This window comes from Coffea arabica, chromosome 9c (genome assembly GCF_036785885.1).
Source record: "Coffea arabica cultivar ET-39 chromosome 9c, Coffea Arabica ET-39 HiFi, whole genome shotgun sequence".
Taxonomy (NCBI): domain Eukaryota; kingdom Viridiplantae; phylum Streptophyta; class Magnoliopsida; order Gentianales; family Rubiaceae; genus Coffea; species Coffea arabica.
Genome location: NC_092326.1, coordinates 420973 through 446030, shown reverse-complemented (window position 1 = coordinate 446030; position 25058 = coordinate 420973). Strand labels below are relative to the sequence as shown.

Below are 25058 nucleotides of genomic sequence, written 5' to 3'. Positions count from 1 at the left end.
GACATACTAATGCATATTTTAATTTATTACTACTTCCTTATTATATTTTGTGGACATGATTTTATTAGCGTTTTGTTAAAATCATCTTGATAATAAAGAACTTCTGCCTCAACTATGCTAAGACCTAAATAGCATATTTTTCTTTAGGTCTAGAGTATATCTAGTCTTGAGATTATCTAGACTTTAGAATTCCAAAATTTAGTTACTTGTTAAACAGTTGATAATGATACCTAGTATTACGAAACTTTAGAATTCACATGGCAGGCAACATTCTCCCCTCAAATCTTTCAAAATGTATTTCTGAAAAACTCAATTTTTAGAAATATGTTCTCGCAAAAAACACGTAGTACTAAAGTTGTCCTTAATAAATGAAAATTTGTTTTTCTCTTAAATCAACGACTTTAAGTTTGCAGGATCAATGTTAAAATTGGATTCATACTGGAGATATAATGGATGTTCTCAAACCCACCGTCAGCAAATTGGTCTGCCAGCGGGTTGTGGGTGGTCCAACTGGTTCAACCGATCAACTCAACCAGTCTTTTGCTTTTGAAAAATTAACATATAATTATGGTCTATTTGCATAAATTGGGAAAAATAATTTAAAAGAGTTATGCTTAACTAAAATTAAATTGTACTATCATGCTTCCAATTTTGACTACACATTGTATGCAAAATCAAGTGGTTAAAGAACAAATAAATAAAAAGAACTATTGGACTCATATATTTGTATTGATAGTTGAGATTATTCTTAAAATGTGTAAAAAGAAGTAGGCGAGAAAGGGGAGAGGGGGAGAAAGAAGGTGAATGAGTGAAAAATGAAGTGATAAGTGAGAGATGAAAAGTGTGATTAGAATTTCTTTTTTTTTTTTTTAGTTTTTTTCTTTGTTTTGACTTCGGATAAGTGACAATGATATGACATAATTTTAATCTTTTTATTACATTTTTTAATGGCATTTCCTCATAAGCCTTATGTTAAGTTTACATTATGACATTTTTTGTAGAGAAATGTCTTATTAGATATGTTACTAAAGACTATTAGTACTGAAAGCCAAGCAAAACATGTGTTTAATTTAAGTAGCAAAAGTCAAAACATCAATCTAACTAGTTCAATTTAGGTGAACTAATTATTGTTTTTAACCAGATTTACCAATTTTAAGTTTTGATTCACTTAGTTTTGAAGTTGATTAACAAACTTATTGTCACCCGAACTAGCCACTTCAGTACAATTTTTAAAATAACTAAATAAAACTAATAACTTTGTTGTACCTTAAGAAAAGTACAAAATATAAAATAGAAAGGTTACTTTAAACGATCTTAAAAAAGAATTGACTGAGGAAAGTGAACATTGGAAAGAAAATTACACATACAGAAATAAAAAAAAAAAAAACAAGGGTATACTGAAATTTTAAGCCGTTTTCAAAGATAATGTAAATAGGTTTTAAAAAAAAAACCCCCAATAAACCGATACAACCGACTCGGGAAAGCCAAATGCCAAACCAACCCGGGTTATCATTCTTAGAAAGTCCTAAAGAATTTTTAAAAAAATCCGAAAATGGAAGATTTATACTATATAATCTGCTCAACCGACTCCAGTTCGTTCCTGAAAGACCGGTTTGGAATTATTTCCTGCAATTTTATTTTATTTTTTTCAAATCAAGGAGAGAAACAAAGGAGTTCTGAATAATCAGAAGGAGAGGTACTTGAAAGAAATCAATGGTGGAGGAGCTGGAGAAACCGATGGCGGAGGAAAAGGAGGAGAAAATACCACCGGTTGAAGATGATGAAGGTCCAGAGGAAGGAGAGATCGTTGAGGAATCTGAGGAAACCGGGTCTTCTTCTATGGGGAATCCGAGTAAGAGTTTGGTAACAAAGCATCCATTGGAGCATTCATGGACTTTCTGGTTTGATAATCCATCTGCTAAGTCCAAACAGATCGCTTGGGGCAGCTCCATTCGCCCTATTTACACCTTCTCCACCGTTGAAGATTTCTGGGGGTAATTCAATGGATTTTTCCTGTTTTAGATTTTAATTGTTGATGGACTTTTTGGGTAAATTGTGGCGTTTTATTATCTGGTTTGTGTGGGTTTGTGATTGGTTATGCTAGGGTTTTGTTTTTGCCTGATTTGATTGTTGAAATTTTGATTAGGACAAAATTGGGAAAGTGAAGCAAAAGAGGGATTTTTCTTGGGGAAATTAGTGAAAATGGCGCGCTTTGTTGCGTAAATAATAAAGAGGTTGCAATCTTGAGTTGTTTGCCGTGGAGGGCATCTGAGAATTATAATTAGGATTAATAAGGAAAATTTTTTAAGTATTTATGGTGGAGATGAGGCGAGAGTTTTGAAAGAATGGAATGATGGATTGGGTAGATTTGTTAACTTCTTGCTTGGGTTTATTTAGGATGTTGTACTTTACATGCAAGAATTTTGTGTTATGTATGTTTATATGCAGAATATGTCACAAGGTGCGGGCATCGTTATATGCATATATGGAGTGAATGACTGAATTATAGCTTGTTATAAACCAAAAAAAAAAAGAACAATGTCTTGATAAATTGCTTATGTATCTGCTTGAATGTATGTATATAATTTCTGCTTCTAGCAAGATTGTCTTTTACGAGGTGTAATAAAGCAACGAGCAATAAATCAAATATGTGATAGGGTAAAAGAAAAGGCGAAAAGAACTTGTATAGAAATGGTTTATATGAATGGTGGACCCTCGCTACTGCCAGATCACAGGCTACTTGCAGTTTTTGTTTTTGCTTGTTCACAGGTAAAATTCTTATAATTTTTCTGGACTCTGCATTTCCGTATGTTCATTGGGATTGATGCCTCTTGTATAATTATGCTGATGGTTGCCCATATTATGAAAAGGTCGTGTTGCATTTCTATGTATTTTGATTGTGGAATTACATTAAATGCTTTTTAACATCTCAAATTGCATTAGTGGCGGCAGTAATTGTGTGGGTTGTTCACGCCAACATCTGTTCATCAGTCAGCTGGGTAAACGACCAGACTAAGGTGTCTGATGGGTGTTGTGGCATGTTAGAGTCAGTTTGTTAGCTCTTTTGTTTTCATTTGAAGTTATCTATTTTTAGTTTCTTTCTTTTGAAACTGCTTAGAACAATATTCAAGAGAAAGTTATCCTTCCACACAAACACCAACAAGCATAAATTCATTAGCATAATTGCACAGCTATTTGGAAGACATAGCAAGGCAGGACCAACACTTAGAAAGTGAATTTTTTTTCTATCAAATCTCTTAACTGTTTGTAAGATTACTTCAAACAAAATTCTTTTGTTAAGTAGGTCTAAGAATATCATATTGTATGAATCTGGCTTTTTTTCTGATAACAAAACATTATTGCACCTCTTCTTCCAATCACACATGATTTTGGGATTGTTGGCTGGGTATTTTTTATGTTTCATTTGTCTGGTTTATGTAATTCGTAGCTACAATTTCTGAAATTTGGAGTTTATGATTGTTGTTCCCTCTGTCCACCCCCAATAGGATTGTTTGATTGGACTTTCATTTTTAACTTCTATTGATTTATGTAATAAAGTTGGGAATTTAAAGGCCCAAAGTAGAATTTGTGTGTCAGTAGTGGTTTTCCGAGTTTCTCTGTGAGCACAAAATTCATTCTTTTTAGGTTTGTTGTTAAGATATAAGGTCAGACTAATGTCAAGATGTTAGTTTACATTGTTAAAATTGAGTATGTGGAGAATAGCTGCCAAGCTATTATAAGTATGATTTGACTCAGATAACTATGCTTTTGTTTCTAAGGAAGTAAAGTTCTGTAAATTTGAAAGGTTTCATTATAGTTTTCAATAGGGGGCAATTATCTCTCAGTGAACAGTCTGAAAAGAAGTTAGTCAAATACCAGTTGGATTGAAGATGTTGTGGAGGAGGACCATCTTAACTGCTAAGCTCTTCTTATTGTACTTTACACATGTTGTCAACCTAAGGGGGCCGTACTGTAAATGAAAGTTTAGATTTTCACCTCCTGTTTGACAGTTACTGGTTAATCTTTTTTCCTCATACCACTAGGTGTTTGTTACGAGTGTAAAAGAATTTACATTTTGTTTTATATTGTATGTGGATACATTTCATAGGGCGACTGTAAACTAGAGGTCTTCCTTTTTCAATTGAAGGTTGTAACCCTTCACTAGAGTACCACTAGAGATTGTTATGGTAAATACACTTAGACAACTGTGATATGTTTGTCTACCAAAATCAATGCAAGTGCATTTGACCAGATGCAATATCTTTGACTGAATAATATAACCTGACTGGGAACATTCAACATGAAACATGTTAACTAGTGCATCCCAGATATGATATTGTTCCTTTATTCTTCCGTCGACTATCTTTTTGTGTTCTTCTGTATTTACAAGTATCAGGTTACGTACTGAGGGATGCGACAACAATTCCTTCTAAATTTTGGAAGATTCCTTTGCTTGAGAGGTTTCTCTAATGGTCAATATTTGCATACTCTTTATTCTTCTGTCGACTTTATCTTTTTGTGTTCTTGTGTGTATTTACAAGTATCAGGTTACGTTGTGAGGGATGGGAGAACAATTCCTGCTAAACTTTGGAAGATTTGTTTGCTTGAGAGGTTTCTCTAATTATCAATATTAGTATACTCTCCTCCATTAATGATAGTCTGTTTAATCAAATCAAAGATAGTCCTAAGAAGCAACAGTTCTTGCATGCTTAACTGAATGCCCAATTTATAAGATGGCATGATTATGGATGTCAAAAACAGATTTTCCCTTTTCTCTTCTTGGGACCCAGCATGTCATCTCTCAGAATGATGGATAAGGACATTATTTTGTTTAGACGAGTGGTTTCTGTCTTCAATAGCCTTGATGGTATCTGCAAAATTTTTCTCATGGTCGCTGCTTGATTTTAGTCAGCTGAGTTTATATTAATAGTGGACCCCTTGTTGCTGCCAAATCATAGGCTTCTTGTAATTTTTGTATTCTTTCTGTTTTTTTATTACATAGGTAAAATTCTTGTCTTTCCTCTGAAATCAAGATTTTGGTGTGGTCATTGGGATTGATGCCACTTGTGTTGTTATGCTGATGCCCTCTCTTTAAAGTGGCATGAATATGGGTGTTAAAAACAGATTTTCCTTTCCTTTTCTTGTGACCTAGCATGTCATCTTTAAGAATAATGGATAAGGACATTATTCCATGAAAGTCCAATGGTTTCGGTATCCAATGGTTTCGGTATCAATAGCACTAGTGGTCTTAATGTTGTTTCTGGAGAATTTTCTCAGGATGAATGTGTGGTTTTAGTCACCTAAATATTAGCCACCGAAATCACTTCATTTCGGGGGATGTTGTCTTGAAATTTTCTGGTGTCTACTTTTTAATGCAGTTTTTTTGCAGTTAAATTTTTCCCAAACTTGAAAAAGTGTCAAGAAATTGTTAAATTATGTTGAGATCAGAAACATTTTACACTTGTTTTGCTTTATGGAGCATCTATTCCCAAATTATTATGTTCCCAAGGGGTGCCTTGATTTGTGATTCATGGATTGTAATACAGTTGCTTAAGTTCTACATGGATATACGGCTTCCCCCCCCCCCCTTCCCTCCACCAACCAAAAAAAGAAAAAAGAAAAAAGAAAAAAATATGTCAGCAAGTCTACTCTTGCCTCATGATGTTTATTTCTTTAGCCCTTTTTCTAGTGAGAATTCACAGTTTGAAGTTTCTCTATGGCACTCTCGTCAGTTTCTGAGCTTTGTTTTTATAGTTTCCACATGGTTCTTGCTGCTTGGAGCAGGCAGTAACAATCTATATGTTGTTTACAGCATTTACAACAATATACACCATCCAAGCAAGTTGGCTGTAGGAGCTGACTTCCATTGTTTCAAAAACAAGATAGAGCCTAAGTGGGAGGATCCTGTTTGTGCTAATGGAGGAAAGTGGACTGTTAACCTTCAAAGGGGTAAATCTGACACCTCTTGGCTTTATACGGTATGTAAATATTGATCCTAGTGTAAATTGAGTTTATTCTGTGGATTAGTTGAATCTGCATTTTATAGCATTCAAGAGATTCAAAGTTTAATTGTGGATTTTGTTCTACTAGTTGCTAGCACTGATTGGAGAACAGTTTGATTATGGTGATGAAATCTGTGGAGCTGTTGTCAATGTCCGATCTAGGCAGGAAAAAATAGCTCTATGGACTAAGAATGCTGCAAATGAAACTGCTCAGGTAAAATTATGTCAAATGACTAATTAAACGGTCATTTCTATGTTGATTAAACTATGAATCGTGGATCAATTATACTCTCAAGGCTAGTGCTATGGTTGTAATTTTGAGACCGTTATTTTTACTGATTTGGGAACAAATGTATGAAAGTCATTTGCCACTTTCCGCTCATGCATCTTTGCATTATTGAACTATTAACGTTTACCAAGTTGGCAATTTGACGGAGTTGAAACAGTTTTATTTGGAGGTTTGGGATAGCTGAGGTCCATGATATTATCTGTGTCTTTGACATTCTTTTGATTTGCTGACGGTGCTTATTTTTGTTTAATTTGACGGAGTTGAAACAGTTTTATTTGGAGGTTTGGGATAGCTGAGGTCCATGATATTATCTGTGTCTTTGACATTCTTTTGATTAGCTGACGGTGCTTATTTTTGTTTGTTTCTTTATAAGGAATATTTAAACAGCCTGCTTTTCTACGAGTTCAGTTGTGCATTACTAGTCTTGAAAACTCTTACTCCAAATATTTTAATTTCATATGAAAGTCATAATGAATAGGCTTCAATCTTTTCCTTAGCATCACACTTAAAGGTGAAGTTTGCACTCTTCCTTGCTGGGAAGGATTATATTTCGAGTACTGGTGATCTGAATTGTATTTAAGCGGAAGGAAAAGACAGATAGTGGGTTTATTGCCAGAGTGGGTATTTTCTATTGTCTAACTTGAAAAAGCCTTTCTTATGCCAATATACCAGCATGCAAGCATGAGAGATAATGTCTGCTGGACCATTGCTGCTATTGTCAACTCGTGCACCTTGATTCGGAATTTTTTATTGAAACCAGAACTTCTGTAATGCTTACAATTGTTTCTACCTTTTCCAGATTAGCATTGGGAAGCAATGGAAGGATTTTCTAGATTACAATGACCAAACGGGATTCATATTTCATGTAAGGCTTATTCTCCCCCCCCCCCCCCCCCCCTTTTTTCTCTTCTTTTCTGTGCAGAATTTTCTGGGCAATCAGAAATTAATTGCTTTTATTCTCTCACAGGAGGATGCAAAGAAGCTTGACAGAGCTGCCAAAAATAGATACACAGTATAGCAGGACTTTTCAAGGATTAGAAGGATGCTAGGGATTGCTTTCTGGGTGTTGCACAGGGTGCTGGGCACATCAAACTTTTAGGATTCACCTTTTGTTGGCAGTCTTTTATGTCACTGCTGAGCTGTTTCTATACATGTTCAAGTGTATTGCCTGTTTGTTACCATCTCTAGATTTGCTGATGCACAACCTTGCAGTTATTTGACATCCTTAATTCTCTAATCACAACTTTTTGTAGTTAATGGACTTGGTATGCTTGTGGTTCATTGTTGTCTTGGTACTTTTCTACTATGATTAGACGAGAAATACAAAATGGGAAGCAAAGCGTTGAGTGAATGTGCAGAGTCTGCTCTGGGCCTCTGACAGGATTGTCTCTCCCTCTTTAACAAAAAGTGTTTCGATTTGTAGTGCAACTGTCTTCTAAAAAATCCAGACGGGTGCGTAGTGCACCGTTTGATCCGGTGGTGGTTCAGTTTGCATATGTCCTTCATAGGTCCAATTGGGTCTCCCTTTAGATATATTAGGATGGAGTAGAACATATAAATAAAATAGCGATGAATGACAAAAAAAAAAAAAGATTTGTAGTTGATTTTATTTACCTAACGTATTCCTTTTACAAATATTATCGCAAGGCATTAAACCTTGAAACTCGGTGGCAAGTTTTTATAACCATTAGGGGTTAATCTTGAATTCTATTTCTTTCATATAGCATGCATGTATACCTATTAATATATACACGATTAGTTAGAGAAGATTAATCTTAACAATTAAATTTAAGAGTGTGTTAGAAGATAAAGGTGTGAGAACCATCTAAACTGAGAGAAACCAATGTTGCCATGTTTTCATTCCAAATCGAACTCATTATTGTATCTTTGAATAGTTGATTTGTTTTGAGAAAATTTAACCGTTATATAAACATGTCAATTCTGAAAGGAATAAAGCATAGCAGTGTAAGGTAATGGGCTAGTTACGGCTATCCTTAGGTGCGGTTACTATGGTTATTGTCGGGGGAATGGGATAAGTATAGTTAACTTTAGGTGCAGTTGGGATGGTTATGATAGAGTGTTTGGGGTGTTGGATCGGGAGAACCGGGTTGGACATATTTCTAGATTTCCGACATGGGGTTAAGCTTTGAGTTGTTTGCTTAATAATTCATTGATGCGTATTTATTTGTTTCCCTGATAACCAATTTTCAGCATGCTTGTCAATACTACTACTCAAGAAGAATTGTTGTCAAATTTCGTCCAAAATCGTATTGGTTTCTTAAGTTTTATTATCCAAAATTGTCCAAAACTTCGTCCAATCATTCCTCATTTCATATTGGACTCTTAAGTCTTATTATTTTAGAACTTAAAAGAGGCTAATATTTCATAGAGTATGGAAAGACTTTTTTTCACTTTTTTTTTTTTTAAAGTGAGAGAGTTTGAATTTAAGACCTCTTACACACAAACTCTTCCACTTACAATTCTTTCCATTTTATCATCTTACCGCCCAATCCAAGCATTCCCCCTCGGCCCTCTCACCTTAATCATTCTCATTCATAAAGTTTTGTACTTCTTTTTTCAGTCATTCTCATTCCTAAAGTCAGGCTTAAAGAAGGGTAAATGTCTAGACATAAATAATTACTTGGTAATCAAATAAACTTTTTTTTCTGTTGCCAGCCTACGTAAAATCATTTTTTTCTTGATCCTTATGAAGGTTAGGCCCATTTTTCTTGATCCTTATTAAGGTGAGGCCCATTTTGGCTATATTGGTGAATCTTTCCTTATGTGCTTTATATAATTCATTAATGATATATTTATTTGTTTCCTTAATATTAACTAATTTTCAGCATACGTGTATTTTTTGGTAGGATTTCTTTGTTAGTATTGCTACAATAATGCCTAAAATATATTTGTTTCCTTTTTTTAATTATAGTTGCATTTCCAAACTTAATTGAATAAAAACCACCTAAATTTGGAAATGTTGAGGCGTAAGAAATGGATATCTTTTAAACCAACCAATCAGGAGGCATAAAAAATTGGGATAATTGCAGAAACCTTCCTTGAGTTTTTCGACAATTTCACTTAGCTCCCCTCAGGTTTAAATAATTTCACTTACTTCCCTTGGCACAATAAAGTACCTATAATACCCTCTAGTTGGTAGACAATTCACAATATAAGGCAATAGATTTACAAAATCGAAAAAAAAAACATATTTCTCTATCTCTTGTCTATTTTGGCTCCTCTCCTTTTAGTTATTATACTACTACACCATCATTTTTTTATCTTGAATTTTGTGGACATTAGCAAATTAAAATTGTAAAATCAATATAGGGAGTAGATTATATGTCAAAATGGAAGGAAATGAAGAAGTTCACGCTAATATAGAAATAAATAATAAAATTGATGATTGAAATAGGAGAAGGGCCAAAGAAGTGGAATTTTTCATATTTTATCTATTATCAAAAAAAATTTTGTAAAATGTCAATAATTTCATAAGGATTTCTTTCATAGGGTTACTGTTGCTTATTGTCATTTTGTTGTAGAAGTAGAATTTATTGTCTACTTTGAGATGTTAATATTCTTAAGCACATGGGAGTGTGATTAGATTGTATTGGAAAGGTGTTGATGCATTGAGATTTAATTTTGGTGTATAAAATTGGTTGTCAATGGTGTTTTTTTTGTTTTGTGGCAAACATTGATGTTGTATAGGTAATGTGGTATCCTTTGGGCAGCTACTTGAATTTGGAATGGAGTTTTTGCATGGGTGTTTGTTAAGGATTGGGATAGTCAGTTTGTGCAAAGTGTGAAAGAAAGCGATTGAGTATAGGGATAATTTCATGAACCTCCCATGATGCTTTTAAATAATTACATCCCTTAATGTTATGAAAAGACTATGATAGTTTTAACAATTTTACAAATTTTAAATAAAAAAGTGGATGTAAAGAAAAAAGAAATCGTATTTTGCAAATATTTCTTTATCCAAAAGTTTTAACCTTATCTCACTTAATACATTATATTCAATTCCAAGGTCATTTAAATGGACTTCTTACTTAGTTTTATAAATAGCCAACTAGTAGGGATGCATTTGTTAAAAACAATTTCTCCACAACTTACTTAACAAAAGCAAAAGGTCCAAATATTAAAAAAATGATATCTTGAAACATGACCTAAATTTTACTACAAAAAAATTAACTTAAAATTTTTTACTTAACAAATAATGCTAATATTTGATTTTCTTTTGTCATTTAATTTGTTTTTGTAAATCAAATAAGGGCAATATAGGATATTCATTAGACTTCTTGTGCTTATATCATCATTTGTTATCCAAACATACTTTTAGGGGAGGTTTCTGTAATTTTTTAAATCTCCAGAAAATGGCTACAATTGTTACAAAGCTCAAGGGAGTTTTTTGAAATTATCCCTTGAGTATGCTGTATTTTTCTTTCTTAATTTTGAACAAAAGGATAATTTAAGATTTTTAAGAGAAACTTTGGTTCACTGGACCTATATTGTTACATAAATAGTAAAACAGGGGAGATGTAATTTCAAAAACTTGAGGGGAGTCTCTAAAATTGTTACAAACCGCAGGGGCTAATTTCTTAGATTATAGGTAAAAAAAAAAAAAAACACAGTCCGTCAAATGCACCTCTGACATGGGATATTTCTCATTTTATAGCGCATTAAGAATCCTTTTTTTTTAAAAAAAAAAAGTCAGAACGGACGTGACTTTTTAAATTGCCTGTCGGGGGCACGCCAGTCAAAAAAAAAAAGGCGTCAGGCGCGTGACAAAGGCCGACAAGAGGCATTGTGAATCTTTCATCCTTATTTGGCTTAAGGGCTTACATTTGGCATCTTGGTTGCAGATGGTGTGCAATATCAAGGTGGCTTAATTGTTTAAAATATGAGGTTAGTTATAATCTTGTATTATCCAAATAAAATTTCTTCTTTTCAGAAAAGGTTTTTGATGAATTGGAAAGATTGGTAACTTCAAATTAGCTTCTTCCTCGTGGAAAAAGGATATCAGTTTGACTTAAACGGGAGAAATAAGCTCCAGAGCAGATGCTTTGTTCCATCTTATCTCTCTTGCCTTTCCATCTCCATTCTATTTCGACTTCGAGTTTCGCCAAGGGTATTGATTTACAATCACTTCTTGGAGAAATATGCTACGTAAGCTTAGCCAAGCTTTAGATTTCTGACAAAGAAGGAATTTTTGGAAACCAGACTAGTTGATTTGACTAGACTTGCATCGAATAAAAGGCAGATTTAAACTAGACAATGCAGGTAAAATAGGCAAAGTCTTGGGACACATGGTATACCATATGTTTAACTGCATCAGTGCAAGAGACCAATTTCTAACTTTGCTTTTCTTAACCACCCTACATGCCGAGAAAAGTAAATGGTAGACAGCTATACGATTGACAAACCCAATTCCTAGAGCTCCAACGTAGTAAACACAAGAACATCAGTGAGCTCAATAAGTAGTAATGATACATAAATTGGTTGAAGGTCAATAAGTAGTAATGAAATCCATGCGTAAATACTGTACATAAATTGGTTTAAACTATTTTTTTTTTCGAATGTCAGATGGAGCCGTGTTAACTGTGCACGGCTCCAGCTGACTGCTGCGATTGACACAGGAGTCAGTCATGTCTGTCTGTGTCAGTCACAGCCGTGCTGAGTGCTGCGACTGATGCTGCGACTGACACAGGCTGACCGCACGAAAATTTTGCAAAGTTCTAACAGTAGTAAAATTTAATTTGCTGCCGTGCTGAGTCAGTAAGACAGGTATAGAATGAGAACAAATCCATGTCAGAGATACATTTGGCAGATGTTTTTTTTTATACAAATATTCTAAGTAATTAGCCAACCGCAGGGGAGGTTTGCAAAATTATACCTAAAATTTTTAATGAATTAAAAAATTCCAAAATTCCAAAAAACAAAGAATTAGAAGTTAGAAGCTCAATGAGAAAACTCCTCAAATATTATATACATGTATAGATTTGAACTCTGGATACAATGCAGGTAAGAATAGTCAATGGGAGTGTCATCCGAGGATCTCCCCTTCTTCACCTTCCCAAGTCAAGAATGTTTCCTCATCGTCATCCTCCTCCAAGAAATCATCCTTTATGTGCAAGCCTAACTGTTCCAAGGGGTTCAAGATTTCACCAGTTTCTAAACGTCTCAGAACCATCACAGGACAACACCCATGGAGAATAAAGGTGGGAGAACACTGAGTGAGCATCTCAAGCTCCTTCAAAGTCATCAGATTATCCTCCAGCTGAACAGCCTTTTCCATCAATTGCAATGCAAGCCGAGCAGCTTCTCTTTCTTTGTCCCTCTGCCTCTTCAATTCAGCCTCTTTCTTTAACTGCTCCCCTCTTATTCGTGCCTTAAATAGCTCCTCTTCACGTTGCAGTCTTTTCACTCTCTCTCTTTCTTGCTCAGCATCTGTTTTATCACCATTTGCTTTAGAAATAGTTTCTGCAAAGCGGCTTTTGAGCTTTGCAATGCGTAAAGCTTTCTTCAGAGCTTGCTCATCATCAATAAGAGGAGTCCAGCATTCACCCGAAATAGCTGAAGTTATTGTTGTTGAAAGACCAGAGCTGGGCCATGTGTATTCTTCATCCTCACCACTTCCAGAACCTTCAGTTAATTGGCAAACAGAATCCGCATTCACCCTGCATGAGTGGGTTGACATAGTTTTGCTTTGACAGTCCTGAATAGTTTTAGTTTCACGGTCCTGAATGACTTTACTTTCACGGTGCTGAATTTTCGTCTGAGTTGACAAAATTTTATCTTTGCTCTCTTTCGCAGAACTTGCATCTGAAGAATCTTTCAGTACTCTCTTCAACTCCCATAAGATGTCATCTTGAAGATCGTCAATGTTCACATCAATCTTTTCTTTTCTTATGTCAAAGAAACCAAATTTTTGAAGGACAGTCTGCAACTTTCCATTCACCTTTCCCTTCAACATTTCTATGAGATCTTTCTTAAGCTTCTGCCTTTCCTCCAATAACATTGACCTCTTTGCGACCAAGCCCGTATCTGATTTCTTACACTGAGCATTCTTTTCAAATTTACCTGAAATCAGGCCCTGTGAATTCTTACAGAAAGCCTTTTTAGTATCTTGAGCATTCTTTTCACTTTCATTTGAAACGACGCCCTGTGAATTCTTAGAGAAAGCCTTTCTAGTGTCTTGAGCCTTCTTTTCAATTCCATTTGAAATCAGCCCCTGTGGCTTCTTACAGGAAGGCTTTGCTCTATTTTGAGCATTCTTTTCAAGGCCACTTGAAATCTGCTCCAGTGACTTCTTATCAAAAGCCCTCATAGTATTTTGAGCAGTCTTTTCACTTTTACTTGAAAAAGTGTCCTGCTGAGCACATGCTGTCTCACGTTTCCATTTAGCTTCCAGAAGCTTCCATCTTCTTATGAAAACGCACTCTAGTTCCTTTGCCATGCGATGAACTGGATTATCAGGAGGATTATACAGCATGGCATTTGAGAAGGTCAGCTTGATATCAGATGCAAACTCTTCAGCACTGAAGTATCTATTACCAGCCAACTTCGACTTTATTGTCCCCAAATCCATCGGATGCGAGATTATGGAAAAGTAATCAGGAATATTCAATGCAACAGGGTCCACCGGAGTCCTAAAAATCCATCCAGTAGGATGAGTAATCAACGTTTCCAGAATAGTTCGACACTGCTGCTTCACAACAGGGTCCAATCTCTTCCTTTTCTCCCTTTCACCATCTAGCACAAATTCAGCTTTACGCTTGTTACAGCCATTCGAGACCAAGAGTTTGGCACGTGACCCCGATTCACATGATTTTCTATCTAAATTCGGCGGCACTGTAACCTCCGAGTCCTTCTTGACTGTAGTCTCTGTAACAGCCATGTTAAAGAACTGCAGAAACAATATGATAACGATTCAAAATTCCTTCAAATTACACAAATACCTTAAAATTCAAAGAGAATTATAGCCAGCAAGCAAAAGCACGCAACTTAGGTCAAATCAAACCAAATCGAAACACTTCCGAAGCATACGTACTCAAGAACTAGAGCCACTTAACCCCCAATACAAGCACAATCTCATAGCAAAAGACCACATCAAACAAAACCCAAAAAAGTTACATCTTTGCTTAGTTCTAGCAATACAAGGAAACAGGGCTTCCGCAAACTCAATAAGAACCCACAAGACCCCAAGAAAAAAACGCTAAAACAGGGAAACCTTCAGCAAATTTCTGATCGAGTAGAAAGCAAAAACGAACAAAAGCATCGACCGATTCACTTATCTCAAAGTTTAAGTCAACTTTACTACTGAAACGATTTTACAAACCAAAACATAAAAACACCGATTCGATTGCTCCGCAGGTTATAAAAAAACCTAAGCAAAACAAAAAACGAGGGAAAAAAAACCCTCAAGAAAACCTACTCGGAAATCACAGAAAAAGGAAACAAAAACAAACGCAACCCATTAACTAAAAACCCCAGAACTCAATCAAACAAAAGAATCCATGGAATCATTGATGAAAACTGCATTAGGATTTTGGGTAGAAATTTACCTTTGAAGAACGAATCGCTGGAATTGCTCGAATTTGCGGGCCGAGGAGTTAGTGAAGACAGATAGTGAAGGAAAAAGTAGGGTTACTTCTCCTTTACAACATAGGAGTACCACTGGTTATCTTATATAAGAGCCTCCACTTAACACTTTGCTTTGGAACTGTGCTGACTTTCGGGCGTCCAACTGGCTTTAGGACAGGGATAATTTTAGAAACCTCCCCTGAGGTTTCTAACTATTTCACTACTCTCCCTTTAAATTTTAAAAATTATATTAACTTCCCTTAGAACTAAATCTTACAAAAATAATAACGTTTAACAAACAATTAAAAAGTAATATTAGGAGAAGGATACAGTATGATTCCACCATTATCCCTTATTCACTAAATTGTTTAATTAATTTAATACCACCCAAGCATTAAGAAAAATACTAGAATTTTCTATTTACCATCAGGGATTAAACCATATATAGCATCAAAAGTAATATATCATTCTATATATTTCACTTAATGCAAGTCCAATTTGCCCTTTTTAGTTACAAACCTATTACCAAACAAGATCAACAACAAATAATCAAAATAATCTGTAACCATGATATTACAAAGAGCGAAATTTAATACCATAAAAATCTCAATAACTAATCTTAATATTTGGGTTGAGAACAAACTTTAATATCATAAGTATTCTTGTCAACATATTCAGGTTAGTTGCTAAGATTTTCATTGTATTAAAGTTTGTTTTTTATAATATTTTGGTCATATATTTTTTTAAATTATTTGTTGTTGATCTTGTTTGATAATGGGTTTGTAACTAAAAAGAGCAATTTTGATCTTATATTAAATGAAATATATAGAATGATATACTATTTTTTATGCCATATGTGATTTAATCCATGATAATAAACAACAAATTATAATGTTTTCTTTAATGTTTGTGCTGGTATTAGATTAATTAAATAATTTAGTAGATGAGGAGCAAATGTAAAATCATATTATTTTCTCTCTCCTAATATCACTTTTAATTATTTGTTGGATCTAGATGTTACAGGATAATACATCTCAAGGGAGGTTAATGTAATTTTGAAAAATAGAGAGAGGCCAGTGAAATAGTTAGAAACCTTAAGGGAGGGTTTTGAAATTATCCCTTAAAACTTTAAGGGGCTGTGATTTTAATGATTTCATGAATTCGATTGCTTAGTTAATGTAGTATTAATTTTTTTTTTAAATATGTAAATTAAAACTGTGCAAAAAATAAATATCTATGTGTAGCAATATGAATGAGCAAAAAATTTTTGCAAAAAAAATATTGGAGAATTAAAACTTTTTAAAAATTGTTTATATTCATTGTTGTGTCTATAGATATAAAGTTCTATGTGTAAAGAATTTTTCAAAAAAATACGTATTTACATCTTTACTCCCCAAAATGTCTTCTTAATTATGTCATTCTAGTGGGTTGGATTGTTTGGTTAATGTTAGTTTTGTGTAGATATACATATAGATGTATGAGCAAACAATTTCGTCAAAAAAATTCAAAAGAAATAAAATAACATCAAAAAATATTGAAAGGTTCAAATTTTTTTAAACATTGCTTTTATTTTTTTATAAGAATTTTAAAAAAAATTCTTGAATAATTATGTATTTACATTTGTAGTCGCCAATATGAGTAAAATTTTTAAAAAAATATTCAACAACTCAAATTCTAAAAAATATATATGTATTTACATTTTTACCCCCAAGATGCCCTTTTATATTTTGTTGGGAATATTATTCAAGGATTAAATTGTTGGGTTAAATTAGTTGTCACTAATTAACATGCTGATATTACTTTATCACCCATTGGGATTCTAATCTCATGGATTGCATCTCTCTATCTTGTGTCTAATCTTGTAAATTGGTTTATTCACATCATCAGTTTAACTTTGGAGATCATTTTTTTTTTTCAGTTTTGTTGAATCCCCTTTTTTTCAGTTGTGTTATATGGTACATGCATATATATACAGAGAGAAAACATATGAAGCAAGAGGGAGCGGACTAGAGATACAACTGTGCATTGAATCAATATCAAGTAATCTTCTTAACAATATTTCATGATTTCTTCTTTCTTTTTGGCATTTCTGTTAACCTCGACTGCTGTTGAATCTTTGTAACGTTAAACATGTTATTTAGTACTTTTCTTTTCTTTTTTTTCCCGTTTTTTATAGTATTGTTTTCTTGCCTGATTATATGAAGATATTCCTTGATTTGTTGCCTTGTTCTCAACTTTCTGCATTCTGCTTTTCCACATGCATGGTCTTGCTATAAACAATTGTGTATTTGATCAGTTACTCTTCAACTTGCCTTTTGTTCTCTCTGCTTCTTTTCTCTCTCCTAATATCACTTTTTAATTATTTATTGGATCCAAATGTTACAAAATAATTAACCTCAAGACGGTTAGTGTAATTTTTGAAACCTGAAAGGAGGCTAGTGAAATAGTTAGAAACTTCAATGGAGGTTTATAAAATTATCCCTATTGTTAAAAGTAAATGTGCACTGAGAAGGGAGGTAATTGTTACTCTCAAAACTTGAGGGGAACTCTCTGCAATTATTGTAAACCTCAAGAGAGGCATGTGAAATTACCTCCAAAAATATATATTATACTTATTTGGGATTAATTTATAGAGGATTTTATGGAAATAAATATGTACTACAAATGAGTAATTATGCAGCAGTTTGTGATTGTTAATATAATTAAAACTTACCAAAAAATTGCTTTTTCCAAAAAAAATGATAAAAATTATAGAAAGAGAAGGGCACCACATAGCCGTGGCATGGGAATTTTTTTTTGTAATCTTTTTCATTAGTTTTGAAACCAACGCAAGGCATGAAATAATTAAAGAAAGAATATGTTATTCGTATTTGTCTTATAATATATACATATGTATGTGTGTGCGTGTGTATATACGTTTATACTATATTAAAGTAGGATTAACAGGAGTTAATTTTACTTTTATGAGGTGTGATTTTTTACTTAGTGGAACCATTTAACCTTTTGTTGTAAGGGTCAAAAAGGCATTTTATTAGTTGAAAAAATTAGTCAACAATAAGCTCCCCTTCAGTTATATATACCTATAATGTAAAAATAGTAGTATACAGTGTATGTATAAAAATATAGTAGCTGTAGAATCGCCTATGATTTAATCGAAAATTTTGAATCCAAATAGAAAATTTACTGAAAAAGGACTATGCCGAATTTATGTGCCAAAAAGAAAAAGAAACAAAGAAGAAAGAAAAATAATAATATATGGTAATATCTATTTATCTTTTTATCATTTTTCTTGTCAAAATTTATCATATTGTGCGTAGTGTTGACTATGTAGAAAAATTACAATTGATAAACGCAAACTTTTTTCTTTTATCTATTTTCCTTAAAAATCTTTTTTATTCTTATTGAATTTATGTTTATTTTTTTATATTGTTTATGGTTTATTAGACTTTAAATTGAATAAAAATGATGATGATGACAATGACAATAAGTAAAGTTAGCAACATTTTGTACATACAAGGTCATACCATGCTTGTTATTGTCTCTTTTTTTTTTTAGTTTATGTAAATTGTTAGAAATATATTGGTGTCAATTCTTTTGTTAGTCAAATTAATCAAGTCTTAAATACATAAGCAAATCTAATGAAAGAAAAAGGTTACTAAGCCTTGTTTTTATACTTTAGAGGAGGAAAATAGATATACTAAATCAAACCTTAAGGGTCAAAGTGAAAATTGCTATACTAGTTTAGCTAGCTACTTTTTGTGGGAAAAATCTTTTGCATTGCTTGGACATATTTCTTAACTATACTCCCCATTTATCTTTTTATCTTTTCTACACACATTCCCAAAAAGTGCTATAATAATATTGTTCTACAAGCATTTCCAAAAACTCCCCAAAAATGTAATCCAAATAGGCTCTTAGTTTGGCTTGGAGAAATCATTTACAACCAAATTATAAGTTCGTGGACTTAAATATTTGAGTAAATTTTATATATACTGTCAATATATACACTATCATGATTGGAGGGATAACACATGTGCAAATTTTAAATTTCAAATTCAAATTTTGCACATGTATCATATATCTAATAGTGATAGTGTATAAATTAACAGTATATATAAGATTAATCCTAATTGTATTTGTAAATTTTAGGTACTAAATAGGATCATTAGCAAAAGTTGAGGGACTATTAAAGTATTTTATTTTTAGTAAAAAAAATTAAAGCATTGAGCAAGACAAAAGCCTAAAATAAGCAGGCAGATAAAGAGGAAAAAACTTAATTGAAGAATAAAGTAACAAATCATCAATACATCGAAATAGATTAAGAACCTGCACAAGAACATCTATTAAGAACAACTTTGAATTTTTCCCGTATTTCATGCATAAGATTCAAGTAGAGGTGCTCTGGGCCTTCCTCCATCAGATGATCTGCTGTAACAGAAATAGAGCACTAATTGTATTATTCCAAGCAAACCGCCAATCCCATTAGGAACCTGTTTAGACACGAAAGAGATAAGGGCGACAGTAAAAATTAAATTCTGCCAAAAAATAAATGAACTATTCAGATAAAAAAAACCAAAAAAATAATGAAAATAGATGATACAGAAAACAGGTTTATCACTTACAGAAATGAATAAATCTTGCTTGAACATCCCATATCCAAAGAAAGAAAGACTCATCAGAAAAGTTGCAAGTGAGAGATAAAATGGCATGTACTCAACACTTTTTGTTTTGATCACCAAATTCTGCAGTCATCCATTGTCACAGAAATGTGTCAATTGTGCACCAATGCCACTTCTAAGGAAAGAAGGATGAAGCCATAGAAGGATGAAATCTGTGGCTGCACTTACAATTATAAATAGTGGAGAAGCAAACATTGATATGAGAGACAGAACACTCAAATAACCAACAAAAAGTTGCCGGTTGGGAGGCTCGAAAAATTTGAGACTGACACAAATTATGATACTGAATACAGCAAAAACAGCCAATAGCAATCCTAACATTTTTACCTGCAAAAAAAAAAAGATTCAGATGCTACGTTACGTTACACGATATTGTAGAAAAGCGAATGTAGATGGGTGTCACGTATATGCTGTATGTAAAATTGTAAAATGTCTTTTTGTACGCATATTACTCGTCTAAACTTACTCAAAGTAGAAAACCTTATACGCTATTAGTATAGGAAAAATTAATCGAACTAGTCTGACCTTTTTGCCTCGCTCTGCATATGCAATGAAAATGATAATGTATATCATTTGGAAAATGGCTCCAACTGAATTCACTGTGGCAACTAAGATGATGCCAGGAGATATTATAGGCATTCCATACCAAAGGCATATTAGGCAGTTTAAAAGGGCATATACATAGGGCAGCCCAGAGAACTGTTCTGTAGACTGCCTTCTGATAATCCTTCTGAAGGTTGGCCTGAACAAACATATGTACAAATTAGTGAATGCATTGTGAGCATTATTGTTTATTTCTTTATCGAATTTTCATCGCGAATTTAAGTACTTACATTGGAGAGACAAATAGCACAAAAGCAAAGAAGTTTCCTGCATCAGGAGAGGCAAAATCATTACTTGCTTGATTAAATTTCTGGAGCTTTTGCTTTTCGTATATTTGCATAATGTGCAGGGTTGGTTAATTGGACTGACCAGAGTGTTCTTGATCGCCTGTGAAAACTCACAAAGTTCCATAGTTCACCAAAGCAACACCACTTATAAATGTCTTCACATTTCTGCTACTAATTCATAGCCTATTAACCCTATTTTAATTTTGAGTAAATCTTATATACGCTGACAGTATATACACTATCACCGTTAGATTCATGATGTGTATGCAAAAGTTGAATTTCAAATTCAAATTTTGCATAGTTGTCATTCATCCAATACTGACAATGTATACGCTATTAATATAGGAAAGATTAATCCTTTTATTATTATTTTTTTAATTTTATTTTTTTAGGCCGTTCAAGATTCTTCTAATTCCTATAATGCTGTCTAAGAAATACAAAACTCAGCTTTTTTAGTTGCAAATACCAAAAGAGGAAAAGGTAATTTGGATATGTTGATGGCCATAAACTGCAGTCAAAGCAAACAATAATATTTTCCAGAGATGCTGCTAATATTTCAGAAACAGCCTATGGCTTATGCTTGCTGTTATGGTAGGTTGCTACGCTATGATAGCATATTTGAGATATATATATATATATATATATAGGCTCATCTCTTCTCATATAACTCTTTGAGCTCCATCTAATAACTTTTTTTTTTTCTTAAAAAAAATTAAAATTACTGTACTTTTTTCCCTCCTCCTCCTTTCACTTAGAAAAACAGGCGACTGAGAGAAAAAGCACCCAAAAATAAATAAATAATTGAATCCACAGAACGAAAAAGCTCTGTCAAGTAGTATTCTTGAAAAGTAGAAAAGGCGAAAAAAAGGAATACTCAGCTCAATGTACAGAGATGCTTACTCAAATAAGGAATGAGGAATATCCCAAACTAAAGTCAACTCATTACCAAGAAAACGAGATGATAAACCACAAATAAAGATCCATAAACATGAAATTTGTAAAACTAAGTTTATGAACAAAGCAGATCATGATATCATTATGCAAGAAAGAGGAGCAAGAAATCCACAGATAGAGGAAGGGAGGAGGAAGAAAATGGAGATGGATGAAGGAACCTGCAACTCCAGCTGCTTCACTGAGAACTGAATAAGTAGAGATAAACCCTGTTTGCTGAATCGTCATCTTTCCAATGCTCTTCTCAAACTTTTGGTCATTACAGTTTCTACAACTAAGACTAATTCTCAATTTTCTGATTTTTTTCTGAAGCATACAAGTTCTTGAATAAACATACTACTAATTATTTTTAGCTTTTATGGTGGAAACCTGCAATTATCAATGCCAGCCAAGAGGCTTCCTAAATACGGGCCCAACTGAGATGGCATGCCTCTCTCACATGCTTTTTCTAAGCACACGTTTTTTATTTTTGTTTGTCAACTTGAGGCTGTCCTTGTTGATATGAATCGTATGATACCATGATAGTTTGATCGGTCATTTTCCTGGTTTATTTAAAAAAGGCCAGCCACCTTAAATTTTACTGGGGTATCGGTATCACCCTATTATTGTCTCAAATAGAAAAGGGAAAAGATAAAATTGCCACAGGTGTAAGAACGGAAAGCAACAATCACTTTTGAGTAACCAACTATTGTTTGATTTTTTTTGTTGAAATGATAGCTACCACGTTGGCTGTTAAGGATGGAAAATTTGCTTCTAGACTATGAAAGAAAGAAGGAAACGGCTCTTAAATTTATTTTGTTTTCCAGAAAAAAAAATTTATCACTCTATTTTCCTCGTGATGTATATTTTTTTATTATTTTATTCACAAATAAAGAGTGAGGTTTCAGAAGCAGGAAGGGAGAGATTGAAGAGAGATAAGGATTACAATTCAAAATCTTTAAGTTTTGAAGTTTCGATTTTAACTATTATATCAAAACCTCCTCGACTTTCTATCTTAACTATTAAACAAAAACCTCTCAGGAGGGTATTAAAGTTATACTATTATTTTAAATTGAGAACATTTTAGGCACCTGTAGTTACCAATCAAATACCTATAATATCTATTTACTAGTATTCTCTTTGATCACTAATCTCGCATAAGCTATGAAATTATGATAATCACTTCTTAGAAATTTGAGCTTATTATCAGCTATAGTAGTATATATCCCTATTGACCTGCAACCGTCCCCAACGGTTTTGGTCATTTTCAACTGCGCGTAGCTTTGGTTACACACGACGTAACTTTGTTTGTACAACACGTAATTTTAGTACAAAATTTTACGGATCTCACACAGTGTGAAAATTGATGCATAACTTGTTATTTAGACCGCACAAAATTTTTTGATCAAATCATAGCCATTAATTGTTCAGGAACGATCATCAGAATGACCGCCCTGTCCCTTGTCCATACCCCTATAACTTAATCATGTTGTAGTACTATACTGCCAGCACATTAGCCAGCACTATCATTCCCATCTATTTTTCGTGTTTTGTATAGTATTGTTTGTCGCGGTCTGCTCTATTCTTCATTTTTTATAGAGTTTCTTATGATTCAAATATATATATATTTATATGCTGACGTACCTAATAAAATGATTAAAATAATAAAATCCCCAAAGATATTGCAGAATTGGTGACTGGATAAGCTCTAAATGCTTTTGCAATATTTTAATTTAGATCCCTTTTGGAAGATATTTTTTGCTTTAGCGTAAACGACACCTCTAAGCGAGAAATAAAATATTTTGGTCAAAGGGAGCGTTGAGTGGACCACAAGTGATGTTAAACAAAATCATTAAAAATCCTTGAAATGAAATCGATCCGGGTTTCATGGGTTAAGACTTATGAGAAATTTGTTGGATCATCATGGCGTTGCTACTTAAAATGTCCAAAAAAAAAAATTTATTCCTATAGTTGTACGATAAAGACAAATTCATTGGAAGCCTGAAAAAATTAGGCCCGTTTGAATTACTATTTTTAAAAGTATTTATAAAAAAATATATAATAACGATTTGATATATTTAAAATTAAAAAATATATTCATGAAAAACGTAAAAAAATTTTTTTACGGAAAACCACAATCCAACCTAGATAGACCTGTAAACATCTAGGCTGTTCTTCTTGTGAAACATTAATTCATGTTGCTGCTTTTCTGCTTGTCTTTGGCACCGTGCGTGTTTATCAGTACAATTCGCAAACATTTCATACCACTGATTTCAAAAAATGTTTGAAAGCCACAAAAGAGAATTGAAATACTTTATCCTTTTTTTTTTTTTGGGTACAAGTACTCAGGCTTCAATGATGCAGCCAGAAAAGAAATAACAGAAAAGGACTAATGCTTCAATGTATTATCTACTTCAGAGGCCAAACATGTCCCAAAATGTCTTCACCATTTATTTTACTTCCATTGTGGTCAATTCAGTTAACACCATTGATGCTAACAATAACATGGTATGAAGGTTTACCGACAACTCTAATTTGAGACAATTTAATCCCTTAACTACACCCTGGTTCTTACTTTGGATCCCTAAATTCCTTTCTTCCCTCTAACTTTAGAAACTCTTTTGATTATTTTTAATCTAATTTTTCTTCTATGCCCTTAAAACGTGTAATCATGCTACTCAAATGACTAGCATTTTGGTTAGTTTAGTGGATTTTGTTGACAATTGTACTTAAATACAATAGTATTTATACCTGGGAAAATGACATGTTTCATCCTTCACATTTCGCAAAAATATTCTTTTCATCCTTCACTTTTATAATGAAGCAAATTCGTCCCTAGCATTTAAAAATTAAAACTATTGCATCCCTGAACCTAATTTTCAATTTGTATCAAATCCTTCAATAACCCAGTAATAAATTTCGGAAATAGAATTGATAGATCACTCGGTCAATTTCATCATATTCACATGACATTTATTAAACCAAAAATAAAAATTATAGCATAAAGGTCATTCTTTGTCTTGGAATAGTAGAATTTTTTTTTGAGTAAATCTTTTCATGCATTATTAGTATATCTGCTTGCGAATCTAGATGTGTATCATAAATATAAATTTTGGTGTTTAAATTTAAATTGAAATAATATGGCGGAACATAAAACCGTCAGTGTATACAATGATAATATAGGAAAGATTAATCTTTCTTTTTTATGTTATAATTTTTCATTTTTTATTTTTGGGTTCATTAAATTTTACATGAATATCAAGTTGAGGTAATCAAGTAATCTACCAATTACACCCCCAAAATTTGTAATCAGGTTGATTGGTGGTTTGATTTAGATTGAAATTTGGGTTCAGGAATGTAAAAACTTCAGTTTTTAAATGTCAAGGACGAAATTGCTTCGTTTTAAAAATGAGGGACGAAAAGAATATTTTTGTAAAACGTGAAGGATGAAACCGATCATTTTTCCTTTATACCTAATGATTAGAGTGTCCCAATTAGAGTTTAGGGATTAATATGAGAATTGTGATATAGTTAAAGGATGCAATGTAAAATTAACCCTATTCACTTAAATATAGGCTACTTACCATGTTATCGATGAATCAATATATGATGTGAAAATAATAAAAAATCCTATACAAAAGTGGATCCTATTGAGACTTAGGATATAAAAAGAGTTATACGTCTA

The 25058-nt window shown here is 33.1% G+C and overlaps 3 protein-coding genes across 4 annotated transcripts; 1 reads left to right on the top strand and 2 right to left on the bottom strand.

Moving 5' to 3' along the window:
* Nucleotides 1-1578: 1578 nt before the first annotated feature.
* Nucleotides 1579-7572, top strand: LOC113708942 (eukaryotic translation initiation factor 4E-2-like). The gene is made up of 5 exons (XM_027231674.2): nt 1579-1994; nt 5813-5978; nt 6091-6216; nt 7091-7156; nt 7259-7572. The coding sequence occupies exons 1-5, from the start codon at nt 1714-1716 to the stop codon at nt 7307-7309; spliced, it is 690 nt and encodes a 229-aa protein (XP_027087475.1). The 5' UTR covers nt 1579-1713; the 3' UTR covers nt 7310-7572.
* Nucleotides 7573-12253: 4681 nt separating this feature from the next.
* On the bottom strand, nt 12254-14999 carry LOC113708472 (uncharacterized). The gene is made up of 2 exons (XM_027230927.2): nt 14856-14999; nt 12254-14197 (listed from the first exon to the last, which is right to left on the bottom strand). Exon 2 carries the CDS (start codon nt 14186-14188, stop codon nt 12335-12337), a length of 1854 nt encoding a protein of 617 aa, XP_027086728.2. The 5' UTR covers nt 14189-14197; nt 14856-14999; the 3' UTR covers nt 12254-12334.
* Nucleotides 15000-19132: 4133 nt separating this feature from the next.
* LOC113707959 (bidirectional sugar transporter SWEET2a) lies at nt 19133-22065 on the bottom strand. 2 transcript variants are annotated; one of them, XM_027230369.2, is made up of 6 exons: nt 21556-22047; nt 20387-20423; nt 20079-20295; nt 19722-19880; nt 19497-19616; nt 19133-19364 (listed from the first exon to the last, which is right to left on the bottom strand). In XM_027230369.2, the coding sequence occupies exons 1-6, from the start codon at nt 21707-21709 to the stop codon at nt 19248-19250; spliced, it is 804 nt and encodes a 267-aa protein (XP_027086170.2). In that variant the 5' UTR covers nt 21710-22047; the 3' UTR covers nt 19133-19247. The 2 variants fall into 2 exon arrangements, with proteins under 2 accessions (XP_027086170.2, XP_027086172.2); XM_027230371.2 differs by lacking the exon at nt 19722-19880 and having other exon boundaries at nt 21556-22065.
* Nucleotides 22066-25058: the final 2993 nt, after the last annotated feature.